The 19459-nt window shown below is 45.4% G+C and overlaps 1 protein-coding gene across 1 annotated transcript in view; it reads right to left on the bottom strand.

Moving 5' to 3' along the window:
• The window catches only part of CCDC60 (coiled-coil domain containing 60), a 164566-nt gene extending 155062 nt beyond the window's left edge, over positions 1-9504 (bottom strand). The window contains exon 1 of the mRNA XM_007464871.1: positions 9415-9504. Coding sequence (XP_007464933.1) covers positions 9415-9504 — 90 coding nt within the window. The remainder of the gene's footprint in view (positions 1-9414) is intronic.
• Positions 9505-19459: the final 9955 nt, after the last annotated feature.

Below are 19459 nucleotides of genomic sequence, written 5' to 3'. Positions count from 1 at the left end.
AAAGAGCTGATATTTGGGTCAGACCTCCTAATTTCAGGCAAGGGCCACACCCACCCCATGACTGTTCAGAACCCTGGAAATATCTTGCCATGGAAAACCATAGTTGGGGGAGGGGAGAATGTTCTAGAAGGAGGAAGAAGATGTAAGGCATGGCACCCTCCAAAACCAGTATGGCTTCCAAGTAGACCAAGCAATGAAAGATAAAGCTGGAAAAGTTGGCAGAGACCAGATCATGGAGACCCTTTTAAACCTTATTAAAGATATTAATCTTCGTTTTGAGGGCAATGGAGGGCCATTAATTGTTTTGACCAGGGAAATGACACTTGCAGTGAAAGAGAATGGGTTGGAAGGAGGTCAGAGTTAAGGTAAGGAGGGCAGTTAGGAGGCTGGTGGAACAGCCCAGGCTAAAGACGAGGGCATCCTGGATCAGGTAGCATCTTTGGGGAAGGAGGCAGTGTCCACAGAGCACCTGCCCTGAGGCAGCTGTTTGAACAAAAGAGGTGATGGAGGGGGAGAGATCAAAGATGAAGCTAGGGTTTCTGCCTGAACAACTGGGTACATGATGGCATCATTTATTTAAATGGAGAATGTTTCACCATCAGATAAGCATTCAGCTGGGGAAAGGTATTCAGGACTTCAGTAGCCCTGTAGTGCCATGGTTCTCAACCTGGGATGACTTTGGCCCCCAGGGGACATTTGGTAATATCTTGATGCATTCCTGGTTGTCACAACTGGCATCTAATGGCTAGAGACCAGGGATGCTGTCAATATCCTGCAATGCACAGGACAGCCTATGGGTCCCAAATGTCAATCGTGTCAAGGTTGAGAAACCCTACTCTGCTGAAATTCAAATTCTTAAAAGAAGTAAAACATTAGAGCTTTCTGGTTATTGAAAGGTTTAATGGGAATTCATGGAGCTAAGTCCTCCCTAATTTGACAACCCTCCAGGGTAGAAACTTGGATAACTTTGTGTATGGAGAAGGAGAGTATGTAAAGATTCATCTACCGGAGCTCTGTGGCAGAGCATTTAGTCACACAGGGTACCAAGAAAGCGCTTGTTCCCTGGTGGAGAATGGCAATACGCCCCCCTCACCCTGATGCATTAGAAAATAAGTTCCAGCCATGGTTCAGTGTCTCATATCACCCCAAGTTCACATCCAGCCAACGTTGAAGATGCAGATCAGATGGCTTCACTGTACCTTTCTTCCTATGATAGAACTTGTTTTTATCTCCAAGCTCTTAAATATTTTTCACTTTTCTTTCTGGTACTTCTTATTTGCCACCTTGACTCATGGTTATTTATGAATTGTCTCTCCCAACAGAATTGTGGGTTTCTGGAGAGAAGCCCCCAAGTCTGATTCATATTAATGCCTCTAAAACATCTGTCACATATATTTAATAGACACCCCAGAAGGTGACCTTGACCCTGTACTAGGCTACAGTGGGATGTCACTTTCTGTTTTTTCTGCTACTGAGCTACAGCCAACCACGGACCCCTTGAAGCCTCTGACAATACTGAACCCATTCCAGAAACCATCCCAGCTGTATAATCTTCCCACTTTGTGAAATCCAGAAATCCCAAGGCAATTCCAGGCTTGCAAGTAGATCACCAGACAGAGCTAATTTTTTTTTTTTTTTTTTTTGCGATACGCGGGCCTCTCACTGCTGTGGCCTCTCCCGTTGTGGAGCACAGGCTCCAGACGCGCAGACTCAGCGGCCATGGCTCACGGGCCCAGCCGCTCCGCGGCATGTGGGATCCTCCCGGACTGGGGCACAAACCCGCGTCCCCTGCATTGGCAGGCGGACTCTCAACTACTGCACCACCAGGGAAGCCCCAGACATAGCTAATTTTTGAGTTATTAAATAAAACTGCCTACTGCATAAATTCCAACTTAGAAGTACATTAGACCAAAGTTGAGCCCACAAGAAATTTTCTCGGCAGAGTTTGAAAACAGGAATTCAGAAGGGGAAATGCCACCATCTCACAATAGAAGGTATCCCATTACTGGTGATTATGATTTTGAATTTAACTGTCAGAAAGATCTCTGAGAAAAATATGTTGATTTGTTCAGTCCAAGCAAGGTTTAATTGGCTTCTGTCAGATTTTATGTAAGTGCTACTAGCCACCGAACCCCACATGGATTCTGCAGCTTTTGAATTTTTGTTTGTTTGTTTGTTTGTTTTCCGGTAGGCGGGCCTCTCACCACCTTGGCCCCTCCCGTTGCGGAGCACAGGCTCCGGACGCGCAGGCTCAGCAGCCATGGCTCACGGGCCCAGCCGCTCCGCGGCACGTGGGATCCTCCCGGACCGGGGCACGAACCCTCGTCCCCTGCATCGGCAGGCAGACTCTCAACCACTGCGCCACCAGGGAAGCCCTGCAGCTTTTGAATTTAACAGCTGATGGCTGAGTCTTTTAGAGGCTGTAGGAACGCTGAAAGGGGGCCAAGAATAGGTCTTTTGCTACAGTTGTGCAAAGGCTTGTCTAACCAGAGATTCTTCAAGCCCCCTGCTCCCCAAACGGTGAAAAGACAGGAGGGTAGGAATAAAGATGGTGCATATTCCACTGTCTTGGCTCTCCATGTTATTCCCTGTAAGTGTATTTTTCAGAATTTCCGGAAGGTTGTCCCATGTTATTGTCTTTTCACTTCCTCGACACCTAGTATCATGCTTAGCACATACCTGGGGCTCAGTAAATATCAGTTGAATGAGTGAATGTTTCTTTTGGCAGCCTCTACCCTTGCCCTGACCCCCACAGCTCTTTGGTGGATTCTGTGCTGTTTTTTAAAGTACTACTGTGGGGCTTCCCTGGTGGCCAATGCGGGGACATGGGTTCAAGCCCTGGTCCAGGAAGATCCCACACGCCGCAGAGCAACTAAGCCCATGCACCACGACTACTGAGCCTGCGCTCTGCAGCCCTCATACCTAGGGCCCGTGCTCCGCCACAAAGAGAAGCCACTGCAAGGAGAAGCCCGCGCACCGCAACGAACAGTAGCCCCTGCTCATCACAACTAGAGAAAGCCTGCGTGCAGCAACGAAGACCCAACACAGCCAAAAATAAATAAAATAAAAAATAAATTTCTATAAAATAAATAAATAAAGCATCACTATGGACAAGTGCCCTTGACATTCCTAAGCAGTTGTGGTGCAGGCTAGGGGATGTCTCTCTTTTTTAGGTTACTGTATTGCTTGGGACCCCCAATGTCTGATTTTTTTGTGAAGTCATTTGTGCCAGTTATTGTTGATTAGTCAACCAGACACCCATCTCCAATACCTTCACCTGTCTCTTGCCCCTGTTTTCCACACTCAGGTTAGATACACATTTTCCCAGCCATTCTTGCAGTTAAGAAAAGGCAGGTGACACTGCTCTGGCAAATGAGACATAAGAGGAAATATTCTGGGAAGTTTCCTGGAAATCAGGCAATCTTTATTTGCCTCATCAAAGGGGCAAAAATAGCTCTTACCCTCCATTTTTTCCTCTTCCTACTAGAATATGAATGTAATGGCTGGAGATGGGGCAGCCATTCTGTGACCATGAAGGAAAAGAACGTGCCAGTCCCAACATTAGCGAGGTCTTCCTGAACCAATGCTGGCAGGCATACAGCTCCAGACTTCTTACGTGAGAAAAATAAATTCGCATTTGTTTATGTCACTGCTTTTCGGTTTTTCTCTTACTTGCAGCCAAGAATGATCCCAATTGGTACACAGGGTTTTCCTTTTTTCTTACTTCCTTCTGGTTCTCAATGGGATTCAAACACGAGCAATGGGACTGGGCTGAAAGTTAAATCCAAGGGACTTAAATCATGCTCGGGGCACTCGCTCTCCTACAACTAGGATTTTTTAACTGGGTCAAGCACTTCTGCCATCAGAATGAACGCTCTCCTGCAAGGCTCTTCATCCTTCATAAAAATATACTCTCACACTAGTTCTTAAAAACATCCCTAGACTTGCTTCTTCTCTTCTACCCTTAAACTGGGACTTGGCCTCACTAATGAGGGACGCCCCCACCCCCACCCCCCGTGCCTCTACAGTTAATACTCAGCTTTCTCCAGACTTCATATCTGGGCTACGTCTTCAAAATGGTAATGGAGGCCCATGTGTCCAGTCAGAGAAGAGAGAGGAGCCTGAGTCATAATAATAACAACTGTCATCACTTATTGGGGAGTTCACTGTGTACCAAGTATTGTGCTCAGTATTTCAGATGCATTATTTTATTTAATCCTTCCAGAAGATGTATGTAGCAGATCCTATTATTATTCAGCCCATTTCACAGAACCTCATATTAGTGTCAAAGAGGGGATTCCAGCCCACCTTGTCTGATTTCAAAGGCAGAGCTCCTACCTGGTCTCTAGGTTTGCATCACATCAACTAGACTCTCTGACGTGTTTCTTCTACCACACCTCTCCCCGCCCTCACCTCCCCATGCGTAGCAGCTGCCTCTTCGCAGATGAGTGAAAGAGCTCGCTTCATTTTGTCCGGCATAAAGAAAGTGCCTATCATTCTTCCTGTGTCAGGAGGTAATGAACACACGCCTTCCCCGCACCCTGACTTATCACAGAGGGAGCCGACTGTCACATGGGCCTGCAATTAGACACAGCAAGATTTGCCGAGGCAAGCATCCAAAGCTCCAGGGCATAAAGACGACAAAAGAAAACAAAGCAACAGCTTAAATTCTGCAATTGTCTCAATGCAGTAACAATGGAGCCAGAAGAATCTCTTGGACAGAGAAAAGGGCTCATTACTATTTTCCTGGCCTGTCACGAGTTATAATAAAAATGAAGGTGCAGCTGGCTGGGATTCTTCAGAACTGAATCTCAAGTGGGTGTCAGATCTTTTATTTTATTTTATATTCCAAGGTAATCACTGATTCAGTGTGGGGTGGGGTGCAGTCTCCATGATCAGAGGCCAGAGAAATTACCCAGCACTGAGCCCACTTCGAACAAAGACCAATGACTCACCACTTACATCTTCAGGCCACAAGCTCTCCTATCTGGACAAGGAGGAAAATCGTTTCATGTTTGTGGTGGACGTGTATTGTGCTGGGAGTCCAGGTTACTCTTGTTGGGGGAAACCTTTCCTTTTCTGATTCCAGGCAGACCAGCTGGATAGTGGGCTGAACTTCTGAGACCTTTTCTGAGTAACTTCATTCTCACCATTGGGGTGGTGGCAGTGGGGCGATAAGAGGGTGGATGGTAGGGGACGGGGGTCAGTGATGCTCAGGCCAAGGTCTTTTCCATACACGGGACTCTGCATAGCTTTCCCCCTTCTCCCTGAACCTGCCAACTTAGCTCTCAGCAGAGAACTAGACCCTGGCACTCTTCAAGCCTCAGTCTACTCAGATGCAAAAGGGGGTAATAACTACACCTCTATCACAGAGTCAATTAAAAGATCAAACCACACCATGTCATAATGGCTAACATTTCATAGTATTTACTCTGGGCCAGGCCCTGTTCTAAGAGCTTTACCCATATTAACTCACCTAATCCCCACAGAACCCTATGAGACAGGAGCATTTTTAGCTGGATTTCATCCATTCTAAGATGAACATTTTCTTTCCCCATTTCAACATCTCTGAAACTGGGGCGCTTCTTATAATTGAAAGTAGGTCATCATTTAATCAGTAGAGTTTTCTTTCTTAGTGGCGCTCACACAATATTGTGATGCCTCTTGAAACGGAAGATGTCTTAGATAAAACACAATGTGACTGTTTCACAGAGGAGGAAACTGAGGCACAGAGAGGCACTGATTTGCTCAAGGCCCCCCACATAGCTGAGTGTCAGAGTTGGGGGTCTGAACCCATGTTGTTTGCTGAAGAATCTTTTTTTTTTTAAATTAATTAATTAATTTTTGTCTGCATTGGGTCTTCGTTGCTGCGTGCGGTCTTTCTCTAGTTGCGGCGAGCGGAGGCTACTCTTTGTTGTGGTGCGCCAGCTTCTCACTGTGGTGGCTTCTCTTGTTGCGGAGCACAGGCTCTAGACGCACGGGCTTCAGTAGTTGTGGCACGCGGGCTCAGTAGTTGTGGCGCACGGGCTTAGCTGCTCCGAGGCATGTGGGATCTTCCCAGACCAGGGATCAAACCCAAGTCACCTGTATTGGCAGGCGGATTCTTAACCACTGTGCCACCAGGGAAGTCCCTTTTTTAAAAAAAAATAATTTATTTTTGAGAACCTCCTCTTTTAATCACTAAGCTAGGATATCACCAAAGCACCCAGTCTAGTTCCTGGCTGTTTCAGGATCTGCCCAAACTAAGGATGCTTCTTTCCTCTCTGCCACCAAGAGACAGAGCTTATGTAAAGGATTCCACACCTTTAGAGTTTTTGCCAAACGCCGTTCCCGCATTTCCATTCTAGAACATGGAGGGGGTGTTCTAAGTGCCCCTCTCTTTTTTAGTCTCTTCTAAAGAAGAAAATGTGGGTCCATGATAATCTACACATGCCCTGCTCCCTCCCTCCCCTATGGCTAATCCCATTAGATTTCTCTTTTGCTTCCTTGGGCAACAAAGGGAAAAGGAACTCCCTAAACAGATTAGGGCGCCCGATTTAGGGCAGGCTAGAAGGTTTCCTCAACAAAAGACATTCAAGCAGGGGATTTGCATACATTATTTATACTCCTTCCATCGAAAAATCCACATGAAGATGCTGTGCAAGGAAGGGTCCCATCATAACATTAGTTATGATAAAGCAACTTCCATCCCCATGAAAAGGAAAATGGCCAGCTTCAGTGGACTGCAGGACCCTTTGGGGATTTCCCCACAAGTGTCACCTATTACACCAGCGCACGGTGGACTCACAGGAAGTGGCATTACCACGTAGCCCAGCTGGTCTCACCTTCCTCCTCTAGAAGCCAGATGCTTCCTCGGATCACTCCTCACTGGACATTTACCTGGCTGCCTGGCATTTATTACCCTCTTTTTATGTGGCATTCCTCTGTTCCCCACCCCTGCCCTGCCCCCAACCAACAAACCTGAAAACTATCTGAAGCCAGTGAGTATGCCTTACACCTTCCCTTTGCATCCCCCGTGGTGTATGCTAACCACTATCACTGTCTGCTTAGCACAGTGAGGCAGGGAGGGCTTGAACTCTCGAGCCAGAGAACTCTGATTTCAAACCATTGCTCTGTGCCTTGCTGACTGGGTGTCCTTGGGTAAAGGGCCTGTCCACAGGGGGCCTTGGTATTGCCATCTATCGCATGAGGAGGTGACAGTTCATACCTCCAAGCGCTGTGGATGGTTGTGAAATATCACATGTTAAGACTTGAGCTCAGAACCTGGCACATGGTGAATATTCAATACATGCCAACCATCATCATTATTATCGCCACTGGTATTAGTGTGTTAAGCCAATAAAACTACAGTTTGTTCTTAGTGTGATTTACACCAGAAGTTGATTCTAATCTCGACATATTTTCTTGTGACTGGCCACTTTCTAGTCGGTCTGCTTTAGATTAATCAACGCTTTAGGGTAGCTCTAAAAAGTTGCAATTTCTGAAGGCATGATACTTCAAATGTGAGCCAGGGACACCCTAGGGTCTTCATTATTTTCTAGCCAGTGAGGCGGAGGCAGCAGGATTTCCATGAGTTTTGTGCCTGAGGTCTTGTTTATCCAACAGTCCCTGGAAGCCTGCTTCCCATCTCTTGACCTCCTGGAGTCCTGCCTATCCTCCTCTCAAGAAAGAGATGATCATTTCAACCTCTGCATCTTCCTCCACCTTCCTCAGTCTCTCTAACCCAAGATGGAAAACTCTATTGCATTTACTTGGCTACATGACCTCTTCCCTCCCCAATCTCCCCCCACACTCGCCCCACACAGGAGTCTGAGTTACCTGTCCTCTGCATTCCCACCACACCCAATGATACATCCCCAGCACATCATTAATCATCCTGCATTACAATAATCTGTTTCTTATCTCTTTTACTTCCCATCCCAAATAGACACACTAAGGATTGTGACGCTTTTCACAAGAGCAGGTATTTAGCACTCAACAGAAATTCAGTAAGTGTTTGCTAAATGAATGAAACCATGTAACGAAAATCTAGGAAGTGCTAAGTATGTGTAAGACGCTATTCTCAGGAGTTTTGGACTTATCATTGAAGGCTCACAGCAATCCCATGAGCAGGTATTATGATACTCCCATTTTACAGACGGCAACACTGAAGCAGAGAAGTTCCGTAACTTGCCCAAGGTCAGAGGGCTGCCAAGAGGCAGATCCAAGGTTCAAGCCAGGCTATTTGGGTTCACCACCCACATGCTCACACTCATCGCTGCTTCTGAAATATCTACCTCATTCCTTGTTCCTTCCTTCCTTCCCTTCCCCCACTGCTATGCTGGGACGTTTGTTCCCAGAGGGGGCTGCTCTGGATAAAACCCACTTCCAGGTAGCTTTCTGAGACAAAAGGAGACTCGTGAAGACTGCATCTTGAAGACTGAGCTCATTGAGAGGGCTGAGCAATGAGGGGTGCAAACAGCTATGTCAATTCTTAGGCAGTATCAATAGAAGCTCAGGAACGCTTTGGACCACCACGTAAGCACGGGTGAGTTTCTCTTCTGTGCCCTGACTTCCCCCCCAGGCCCTCCTTCCTAGGGCAGGACCTTGAGCCACAAGATATGCCACTGTGTGTGGACCGCTGTGGGCCAGTAATTGCCTTTGACCCTCTCCCACTGTTCAGCTACCTTGGCCAATTAGTAGTGATATGGGGGTTTGCAGATACAATAACAAAGACACCTTAACAAAGACATAACAGGCCTGCCCAGTTGTGATCATTTAAAAACAGAAACAACTTGACTCCGACACTAAACACATACTGATTTTTCTCTGTCTTTCAAACCAACAACAGTATTTCTTGTCCCATATACACATTATCAAGTGTCAGCATCTCTGTGAACAATTTCCGTATCTTACTTCTCACACTGTTTCTGCCTAGCTGGTGTTCCTGTTCTCATTTTGCAGACACGAGCGAATAAAGGCTCAGAGATGTTAAGCAATTTATCTAATCTCAGTAGCTGCTGAGACGCAGTCAGGCTTCAAACCCCAAAATCTGACACCGTAGTCTCCATAAAGAGAGAGGATGTGCACATACCCTAAGCCCAGCGGATCTCCGAAAATAATTTCTTCGATGGCAAACCTACAATTCATCTTAATTTTTTCCTGATGTTCCACAGTGTCACTGCCGATTTATTCCATCATTTTGGAATTACTGGCTAATAGGATGGCCCAGCTCCCCGTTCTGGCTGCCGTTTTCAGTCTTCACGAGTAACCAACCACTGATAGCAACGGGGATGTTTCCCGACAATTTAATTACACTGTGATTCTTCTTCCCCGCCCCACCCCCACCCCCCCCCGTCCCTTGTTGGTCTGGAGGCTAATTCCTATGTTTCGTCTTGAAAACACGACTGCTTTCACGATAGAGGGGAGACTCACCTGCCTTAGAAGATCTGAGGCACAAAAGGGCCAGAGGGCCCCCGAGGCAGGGGAACTCTGTATCTTCTTGGTGGCTGGTACCTTGGTCATCTTGGAAATCCTTCAGGCTTCCCTGTGTCCCCCAGGGAAGATTGTGTGTGTGTGTGTGTGTGTGTGTGTGTGTGTGTGTGTTTTCTTCCAGAATCTTTTACCTCAGCAGTCACTGGTGTCAGGGGCTCCAGCAATTTCTCCCCGACTCGCAGGTCCTAAAGACACAGACTCCAGACAGGTTTCTGACTGGGGAGGAATGGGAAAGCAAGTCTTCTGGGATCCCCACCAACAGAATAAGGAAGTCCCGGCAGGGTGAAATCAGGCAAGCCTGGACTTAACTTATTAGACAGTCACAAACTTTTATGAGTTTTTCCCCGTTTGGGAAGGGGATATCTTTGTCTTCTAGAAACAAAAATAAAATATGAACTAAAAAAATAAAACTCCACTGACAAAGTCTGAGGGGGGCCCATGGAGGGGCCCGCAGACACCCAGCCTGAGGCTGAGCGCCCGCGGAGAGAGAGCGAAAGTCGCGGCTAACTGCAGAGCCGGGGACCCACTCGGTCGCCTGGCAACGGCACGCCCCGTGCAGGTCTTCCTCATTGGCTAGGCTTGGTGGGGGCGGGGTCGCGAACTCTCCCAAGCCATTGGGTCCGTGGCTGGGAGCGGGCGGCTGGCCGGGGAGCTACTTTCTCCAAACTCTGGTTTCTCCTCTCAGGCCTGAGGGCCTTGACCCTTTGTCTCCGTCTAACTACAAGCGACTCCTTCCTTCCAAACTATCGTGTCCTGCCATAGCCCGCCAGTGATTTCTTGTGCCTTGGGGTGGGTAGATTAATGTGGGCCTTTAGCCCTGCAATTACTTTAACCTGAGATTTCTCTCCTTTATCCACCTGACAAACACACCTATTCATCCTTCAAATCCCTCATACACACACACACACATATACATACACACATAAATGTATACATACATACGTCTATGTGTGCATGACAATTAAGTGCTTGGAATGTGCTAGATACTGTGCTAAGTGTTTTACATATATTAACTCAGTCCTCACAGCATGTCATTAAGGAAGGTATTTCCTTACCCTCTTTTACAGACTAGGAAACTGAGGCACAAAGAGATTGACATCTTTAAGGTCACACAGAAAGTGTGTGAACTGGAATTCAAAGCCAGACGTGTTTGATTCTAAAATCCAACCTCTTAATCACTTAGCCTCATGACCCTGGATAAGATGCCTAATGTGGCTGAAGCTTGGCTTCCATTTCTTTCAAATGGGGAAAAATAACTTTACCACAGGTGACAAGGATTAAAACAGATCACTATGTAAAGGCTGAGCACATGAGGAGTCCTAGTTAAGTGGCAACTATTATTATTATGTCCCGACACCACATTCTCAGGAAGAATTAGTCATTTTTGCAGTGCAGTGTTCATTTCACACCAGATATTAATACTGATATTTATTGATCACACGCTCTGTGCCAGGTGCTCTACTGAGCACTTTACATTAACTCATTTAATCCTTCCAGTAGCCCTACTGGGTAGGTTCCAGCTTGCAGATTGATTGCACATGTTCTGATTTACACGCTTTATCCTTGGCATTATTTCACACTGGTTCAATCTGACTCTTCTTTTATTTCTAACCCTTGAGCTGCTGAGGATTATGATGTCACCACAGCTGTACGATGACCTCACCTTCTCTTTAGAAGGCCTTGCTGCAAGATGACCCTCCAGAGAATACAAAATGCCCAGCCACACAGCTCCAGATGCTGATGCTTAGAAGTCGTTATTTTCCTGCCATTGTCCGAAGACTGAGTCTGACCTTTCTTTTTACAGGAAGTTTTGGTCTTCCTGCTTCCTTTGTGGGCAGCATTAAGCCATCAGCAAGCACTTTCAGAAGGATGCAGATAAACTGAATTGTGTTCAGAATATGGGGCTGGGGATGAGAGGGGATGAGGAAAACAAGACAGAATGAGAAATGTTCAGCCCCAAGCAGAACAAAGGGCTGTCTTCATACAGCTTTGAGGGACAGGCTTGGCAAAGAAGAGCTCAATCAGTTTTGTGTGAGCCCAAAGAGTAGGAAAAAGGTTTCGGCTCAATATGAGGGAATACACGGCAGAACACTGTTTTAAAAGGCATGAGTTCTGGAGTCTGACTGGCTTGGCCACGGAGCAGCCTCAATGATCATCTCATAGGTCTATGATGAAACCAAATGGGTAATTCACGTGAAGAACAATGCCTAGCAAAAAGGAAGTGCACAATTAATGTTAGTTCTTCTTTCTTTTGTTATTAACACCCACCTCTCAGAGGCATGCAAGAACTGGAAATAGAAAGGGCTCTGGAAAAGAAAAGACCTGTGTTCAAATCCTGGCTGTGTCATTTACTGGTAATGAGATCTTGGTCAAGTCATTTCACCTCTGCAAGCCTCAATTTCATCACGTACTATATATAAATAGTAATGGTGATGCCCACTTTGTACAGTTGGGAGGACTAAGTGAAATGATGAATGTATACAGCCTAGTATCCAGCAAGGGCTCAAGGCATGCTAGTAGTAGTTCTCTTTTTGGTTCATGAATGGGTATGTCCCATAGAGAGAGAATGAGCTCCCCAGCACTAGAGGTATTCAACCCAATAAGGTCACATTCTAAGGTCCTGGGGGTTAAGACTTCAACATATGAATTTGTGGGGAGACACAAATCAGGCTATAACACTGAGCTACTTCAAACTAAAAGCTCACACAGTGTTGGATAGATGTTGCCGTGTTTCCCTCAAAACTGTAAAATCTTCCTATCTTCTCCTGTGAATTTTCTGTGGCACCCTGGGGTGCCTCAGTGCACAGTTTGGGAACCACAGGGCTACAGGCCTGTTTTCTTTGAGCTGAGCAACCTTTTTATGCAAGAAGTTAGCACCCACATGAGTAGACATAAAAATGACGTCTAATGGGAGTTTGTTAATACCTTGCCCCCTGGCCCCTAAGGTACGACATCTCTGGAGCATGTTCTGTAGTCCCCCAGAGGTCCCCTTCAGGACTGCCTTGGGGCAGCCCCATTGTCTGTAGCAGCTGCCTGCTCACCAAGCACCCAGCATCAGCTTCTTCCCTTTTCCTGTTGCACTTTCCCACTCCCCTTCTGGTACTGCCTGGATGGCCTCCCAAATATACCCAAATTCTTGTTCCGAGGTCTGCTTCTGGGGAACCCAAGCTAGGTCGATGCTGGCTGGGATAACCAGGAGGTCAGACTAAGTCAGGTCTGGAAATCTTCCCTCTGCCTCATCTCGTGACCTGGACTTGCTACCATCTTGGGTCCCCTTGCCCCATAATCACCTCCTTACCCCTGCTCTCATGAATACATCTCTAGGAGTTTCTGGATATTCTCTGTATCCCTTAAACACGCAGAGGCCAATGTGTTTTCAGATATGCAAATATATCCCCCAACAGTGACATATTTGACAACTTGGATATGAAGTGATTGTTTAAATCTTAATTCCTGGGTCATTTATGCAAAATAGGAACTGAAAGACATGAAGCGATGGGTGTTCTCTCCTCCCAATTCACCAAAAAGAAAGGCATCTGAAGGGATTAAAAATAGATGTATCAAGTAGAAGAAAAATTTTGGAATGTGTCGGACGCCAGCTGGGGTAGCCGAAGTAAAATCTCCAAATCTGCTAAACACCTGAATTTCAGTCAGTACTACATACGTCTGGCATTAAAAACCTATTCGAAAAGTCATCATTTTCTGCATATCTTTAATATACTTGTCTGTGCTGCATCTAGCACCCAGAGGACTCCTTCTGGGTATTTTTACTGAAATGTCAGCACTGTATTTACAAATTATGGGGCCCAGGGAAAAAGTGAAACTTGGGGCTCCTGTGACACCTGGTAGCTGGCAATCTATTGATGAATTGCTGCCAGGATGAGATATCGCTGGACAATGTCTATTTGCACCATGTCCCCGATTCCTATACTTCATTAGGTTAAAGAAGGATGACTGCCTGCTACATGGCCCCTTGGGGGCTCTATGGCCCCACCCCATCCCTACCCTATTCTCCAAATTACACCCCAGGGGGAGGGTGGTGAATTTGAATCTTTGTAAACAAAGAGAAGAAAATGCAACATTAACCTCTCTTTCCTCCCCTTTCTCTTTACTTTGGTCCACCAGACCCAGCAACAGGGGATGTGGTATGGTCTGTAGGAATATTCTTCGTGAATTTCCCCCACTGGAGATCTAGGTTGTGGCGGAAGCTACCTCCATAGATAAAGCTTTCCATTCCTACACTCTTCAGCATACCACCTGCTGGGCTGCAGGACAGATTGGAATAAGGGGATTATGAATCCCATTTTACCAAGATAGAAATTGAAGCTCTTGGGATCTAGCACTTTGTTAGTGGTGTAGGTTGCCTGAGAATCCAGGTTTTATGATTCCAAATTCAGCAGCCTATTTCAGCACTCTGCCACAGTGGCTTCACGCTTCAAGGTGTGTGTGTGTGTGTGTGTGTGTGTGTGTGTGTTCGTTCACACAGCAGGACACCCCAGGGTTATCTCTGCAAGGCCCCCCAAAACAAGGGATTTCCAAGCCACCTGGAAGCTTTTAATTTCTCTAGCCTTCTGGGGGAAACCTTTCCTTTTTTTTTTTTTTTTTTTTTGTTTTTTTTTTTTTTTTTTTTTGTTTTTTTTTTTTTTTTTTTTTGTTTTTTTTTTTTTTTTTTTTTGTTTTTTTTTTTTTTTTTTTTTGTTTTTTTTTTTTTTTTTTTTTGCTGTTTGTTTTTTTTTTCCTTTTTGCGGGCCTCTCACGGCTGTGGCCTCTCCCGTTGCGGAGCACAGACTCCGGACGCGCAGGCTCAGCGGCCATGGCTCACGGGCCCAGCCGCTCCGCGGCATGTGGGATCTTCCCAGACCGGGGCACGAACCCGTGTCCCCTGCATCGGCAGGCGGACTCTCAACCACTGCGCCACCAGGGAAGCCCGGGAAACCTTTCCTTTAACATCCACATAAGACATCTCCATGGGCGCGGGCAGAGGGATAAATTAGGAATTTGGGAGTAGCATATACACACTACTATATATAAAATAGATAAACAACAAAGACCTACTGTATAGCATAGGGAAATATACTCATTATTTTGTAACAACCTACATGGGAAGAGAATCTGAAAAAGAATATGTATATATATGTGTATATATACATATACACATATATATGAATCACTTTGCTATACACCTGAAATTAACATTGTACGACACTTCAAAAAAAAAAAAAAAAAAAAAAACACCAAAAAAAAAAAAAAAAAGAAAGGACATCTCCAACACCCACCCACCCCCATCCCAGGTAGGAAAACACTCCCCTGCCAGGTAGTCTCAAGATTTCCAAGTAGCTCACAATTTCCTGTTCAGCATGCACTCCATCCTGCTTCCTACCTGTATGGGTAGGATTGGGTGTCCTCCACACCCATGAGATATATTCAAGTCCTAAACCCTGGGTAGCTGTGAGTGTGACCTTATTTGGAATAAGAGTCTTTGCAGAAATAATCAAGTTACAAAGAGGTCATACTGGATTAGGGTGGGCCCTAATCCTTTCTTACAAGAAGAGTAACGTTTGGACATAGAGACAGAAGACACACAAGAATTGTAATAGAGAATAACAAATCTGACTCCATATTAGATCTGTTTCTTTTACTTTAACCTTTGTATTCTATTTCTCTTGCTACAAGTTAATCACTAAAGGGATGTTGCCTTAAAGTAACATAATGGCCCATCTCCAAGAACCCTGCCCCCATGCCTCAATGTAAAACTAAAATATCTTTGTTCAGCTCACAGGAAACAACCTGATCCAGCCCACCTGTGAATGGCTACAGGGAAGAAGAAATTAACACATCCCCTCCTGAGTCTGGCAGAAACCAGGAGATATATGCAACCATCTATGGCCTTTTCACTTAACCTTCTCACCTCCCCCCTCTTTGTTCTATAAAAGAAACTAACATCCAGAGCCTGGAAAGATGGTTCTCTAGGACATTAGTCCGCCATCTTCTCAGACCCCCAGCTTTCCAAATAAAGTCACTATTCCTTGCCCCGACACCTCATCTCCCAACTTACTGGCCTGTTGTGTGCCGAGCAGAACAAGCTTGGACTCAGTAACAGAAGGCCAGGTGACAACAGAGGCAGAGAATGCGGTGACGTGTCTACAAGCCAAGGAAGGCTGTGCACTGCCAGCAATATCCAGAGAGGCAAGGGAAGATCTTCCCCTCGAACCTTCAGAGAGAGCACGTCTTTGCCAATATCTTGATTTTGGACTTCTAGTTCCAGAACTGTGTGAGAATAAATTTCTGTTGTTTTACTGTGGTTTTGTTTTTTTTTTTTTTTTTTTTTTTTTTTTTTTTTTTTTTGCGGTACACGTGCCTCTCACTGTTGCGGCCTCTCCCGTTGTGGAGCACAGGCTCCGGATGCGCAGGCTCAGCGGCCATGGCTCACGGGCCCACCCGCTCCGCGGCATGTGGGATCTTCCCGGACCGGGGCACGAACCCAAGTCCCCTGCATCGGCAGGCAGACTCTCAACCACTGTGCCACCAGGGAAGCCCTGTTTTATTGTTTTAATCCACCCATTTCATGGTAATTTGTTACAGCAGCTCCAGGAAACAAGTACACCACCCATTTTGCTTCAGCTTCATTTCCCTGTTGGCCCCAGTTTATTTATACCCTCAAAATGCTACTTTCCTAAACCTGCCGTATAGTAGCATTTTACTAAAGGTTTCAAATGGTAGAAGACTGCACAGCTCTGCGGACTCAGTGACTTACAATTAAATATTAGGCATCACTGAATTTTCAGTTAAATAAAAATAAAGTTCCCAGGTGATTCTAACACATAGGTAGGGGTAGGAACCCCTGCCATACATCCTGTTTGTAAGCTGCCTTTGCAAACACATTAAAATATAAACATCCTCCCATGTCTATAGATGTGTTTTTTAAAACACGTTTTTTTAAATGAGTGCTTGCTAAAATAGAGCTCCAGCGTGTGGCTGTCCAAGAGTTTGTCCAACCAATTCCTTATTCTTGGACAGGGACCAGTGTGTTCCTGTCCTGGATGTACAATCGGGTAGTTTCATTGGAATAGGATGATGTTTTGTTGATTGCAGAGACCTGAAATCAACATTAGCTGATCATCCACACCTCATTATGAGGACCTGGTGCCAGCACACATAACCAAGACCTCATGTAGTAGACACTTGCCACTTTTGCCTGTCCAGAATGCACACTTCCAGTGGGGAACGGTCCTGCCTTACTCTGATCACAGGATTCTTGTTAGGGTCACAGGAATGAGCTTATCACCCGTGCCTGGGCAATAATCCCATTTTTCCCTGAATACAGCCTCAGCCTCCCTGGACTCCCAGCTTTATCTCCTCCATGTACTGACTGCCATTCTGTTTCCCTGTGCTGCACTCTGGAAACCCTCACCAAACCCAGGCAATTACAGGACTCACCTTGTTTTCCATTTCCAGTCTCTCAGAGATTACTATCCTTTATTGCCTGATGTCTAACGTCTTAAAACCCTTGGTTAATATTTATTGTCTGACTTTTTTAGTGTCTTCAGGCAGAAGGGTGCATTCGACTCCTGTAACTCCATCTTAGCCAAAAAGTATAGGACTGTATAGTGCAATAGCTGAAGTTAAGTACTCAACAGATAGATTTAACATATCAGACAGAAGAGAATACAGATTATCTTTGGAGAGAAGCGGGGAATGGTGACTGCAAGTGAGACCCAGGGAGGCTCTATGCTGTTGATAATATTCTACCTGTTGATTGGGTGGTGATTCTCTGATTATGTTCACTTCGTGAACATTAAATGCTGTACATTATGAATTGTGTATATTTTTCTGTATGCACGCTATACTTCAATAAATAAGTTTATTTTAAAATACATTAAAATTTCAACAATAAAACAAATTTTCAACTCTTGTGTGTGTTTTTTTGTTTTTGCTCGTGCCATGCAGCATGTGGGATCTTAGTTCCCTGGCCAGAGATTGAACCTGCATCCCCTACATTGGAAGCATGGAGTCTTAACCACCTGACCGCCATGGAAGTCCCTTCAACACTTGTTATTGAGGGCAGATCTTAAGAGTCACACCAGCATCCAATATGCTATGGGCTTTGGAGTCAGAGCTAGTTTCAAATCCTATGTCTACATTTACTATCTATGTCACCTGGAGTCCTGTCATCACCTCTACAAACCCCAGTTTCCTCTACTCATAAGTAATGGTAATACTTATAGGGTGGATATGAGGACCAAATGAGGTATTTTATGTAAAAATATTCCAGGCACATAGTAGGTTGTGAATAAATGTTAGTTTCAACTCAAATATCTATTAATAGGGAATTGGCTAAATGAAATATGTTACATTCTTACAATGGAATATTAATCAGTTGGTAAAAAAAACATGAGGTCATGCTATATGTATTTCTATGAGATGATCCAGATGTTAGTTAGGGTCCCAGGAAGACAGAGGTGACACAGTCAAAGGGGGATAAGAGAGGAAAGTTTAATTAAGGGGCTACTGCCAAAGGTGTAGGCAAAGTTAGCAGAAACCAACAGGGGGTTGTGTAGTAATTCAAAGCTGGCAACAGTGGGGAGCTGTTATCAACTCTAGACCTGAAGGGACAAAGGGAGGGAGCAGTTAGCAGAATGAGAAGAACTTATAGAAGACGGCTGTCCAACAACAGAGTTGTAGCCTTCTGAAGAGGGAAGCAACCAACCACAGCAACCTGGCATACAGGGCGCAGAAAGGATAAATACCCAAAGGCCACATTCCTCCTGGCTTCTTATCTGTTGCAGGTGCCTCCAATCTACAGACGGACTCCAACTGGCAAGACCCAACTAGATGCTTCAGAACAAAGGGCCCACTGGTGCAATTCATACAGGCCAGCTTCCAGAAGAACAGAGTACTGTGGGAAAGGGTGGAAAATGGATTGGGCAGAAGTTGTGCAAATAGAAAACATTATTCACAATCTTCAAGTTGTATTAAGTTTTTTTTTCTTAAGGGGAGGAAAACGAGTGTATCATATATTAACTTTTTATTAGAAAGAGAGAGAGATTGGAATGATACACAAGAAATTGTACCAGTGGTCACCTTGAAGTGGGGGAACAATAGCATGTGGGAGGGATTAGGTGTGGGAGGGTGCATGGGTCACAGCCCAGCAGGACACACATGGCAGACTCAGGGCAATATGAAGACAGTTTATTTACAAAGGGACCATTTACACAGGTGTAGGTGTAATGGAACACAGGAGAAAGTGCAGTAACCAAGAGCTAGGATCAATGAAACTGTGGCCATTTCTAAGGGACAAGGGGAAGGAATGGTTACCAGCTCCTTGAAGGAGAGAGATCACATTGGGAAGGCTTCCTTGAGAGCTGTAATGACCTGTAGTTGAGGCATACAAGCAGTCTGAGGCAACCTTGCAGGAAGGGTGCCCTAAACACATGCTGCTACTTTCCTCTGATCTCCTGCCAGTGCCGCCCATGGGCTCAACCCACCTAGAAGCCAGAGGGCATGAGAGCCTGTTGGTGCCATAGAAGTGGATCTGGAGGGATAAGCAGAAGATGTCTAGCGTAAAGCATAACTTACTTTACACTGGATAGGGTTTTTCACTGTTTGAATTTTTCCTACCCCATGCACAAGCATTACTTTACAAATGCACAAGTAAAAGTAAATGTCAGTTCCCTTCCCCAGCGTGCACACAGAAACAGAGAAAAGTGCAATCCCCTGAAAAGAAGAGGGAAGAACAAATGGCTTCCAATTCCAGGCAAAGCTTGGGCACAACAGTTTCTTCCTCAGGGGGCTTGGCATGCTACACGAGGCTACTAGATTGACCATTACCAAGATGAAGTTGAAATGTCCATATTTTTGTTTATCCGACCCCAAATACATCTCTTCCCCCATGCTGCATTTCCCCCCTGCTTTTCTGAAAAGTGACAGCTAAGAATTTAGTTTACTACTATTGTTTCTTCTATCTCTTTCCCTCCTTCCTCTCTTA

The sequence above is a fragment of the Lipotes vexillifer genome, unplaced genomic scaffold, assembly GCF_000442215.2.
Source record: "Lipotes vexillifer unplaced genomic scaffold, Lipotes_vexillifer_v1.1 scaffold2030, whole genome shotgun sequence".
Classification (NCBI taxonomy): Eukaryota; Metazoa; Chordata; class Mammalia; order Artiodactyla; family Lipotidae; genus Lipotes; species Lipotes vexillifer.
This window is presented reverse-complemented; position numbering and strand designations above follow the sequence as displayed.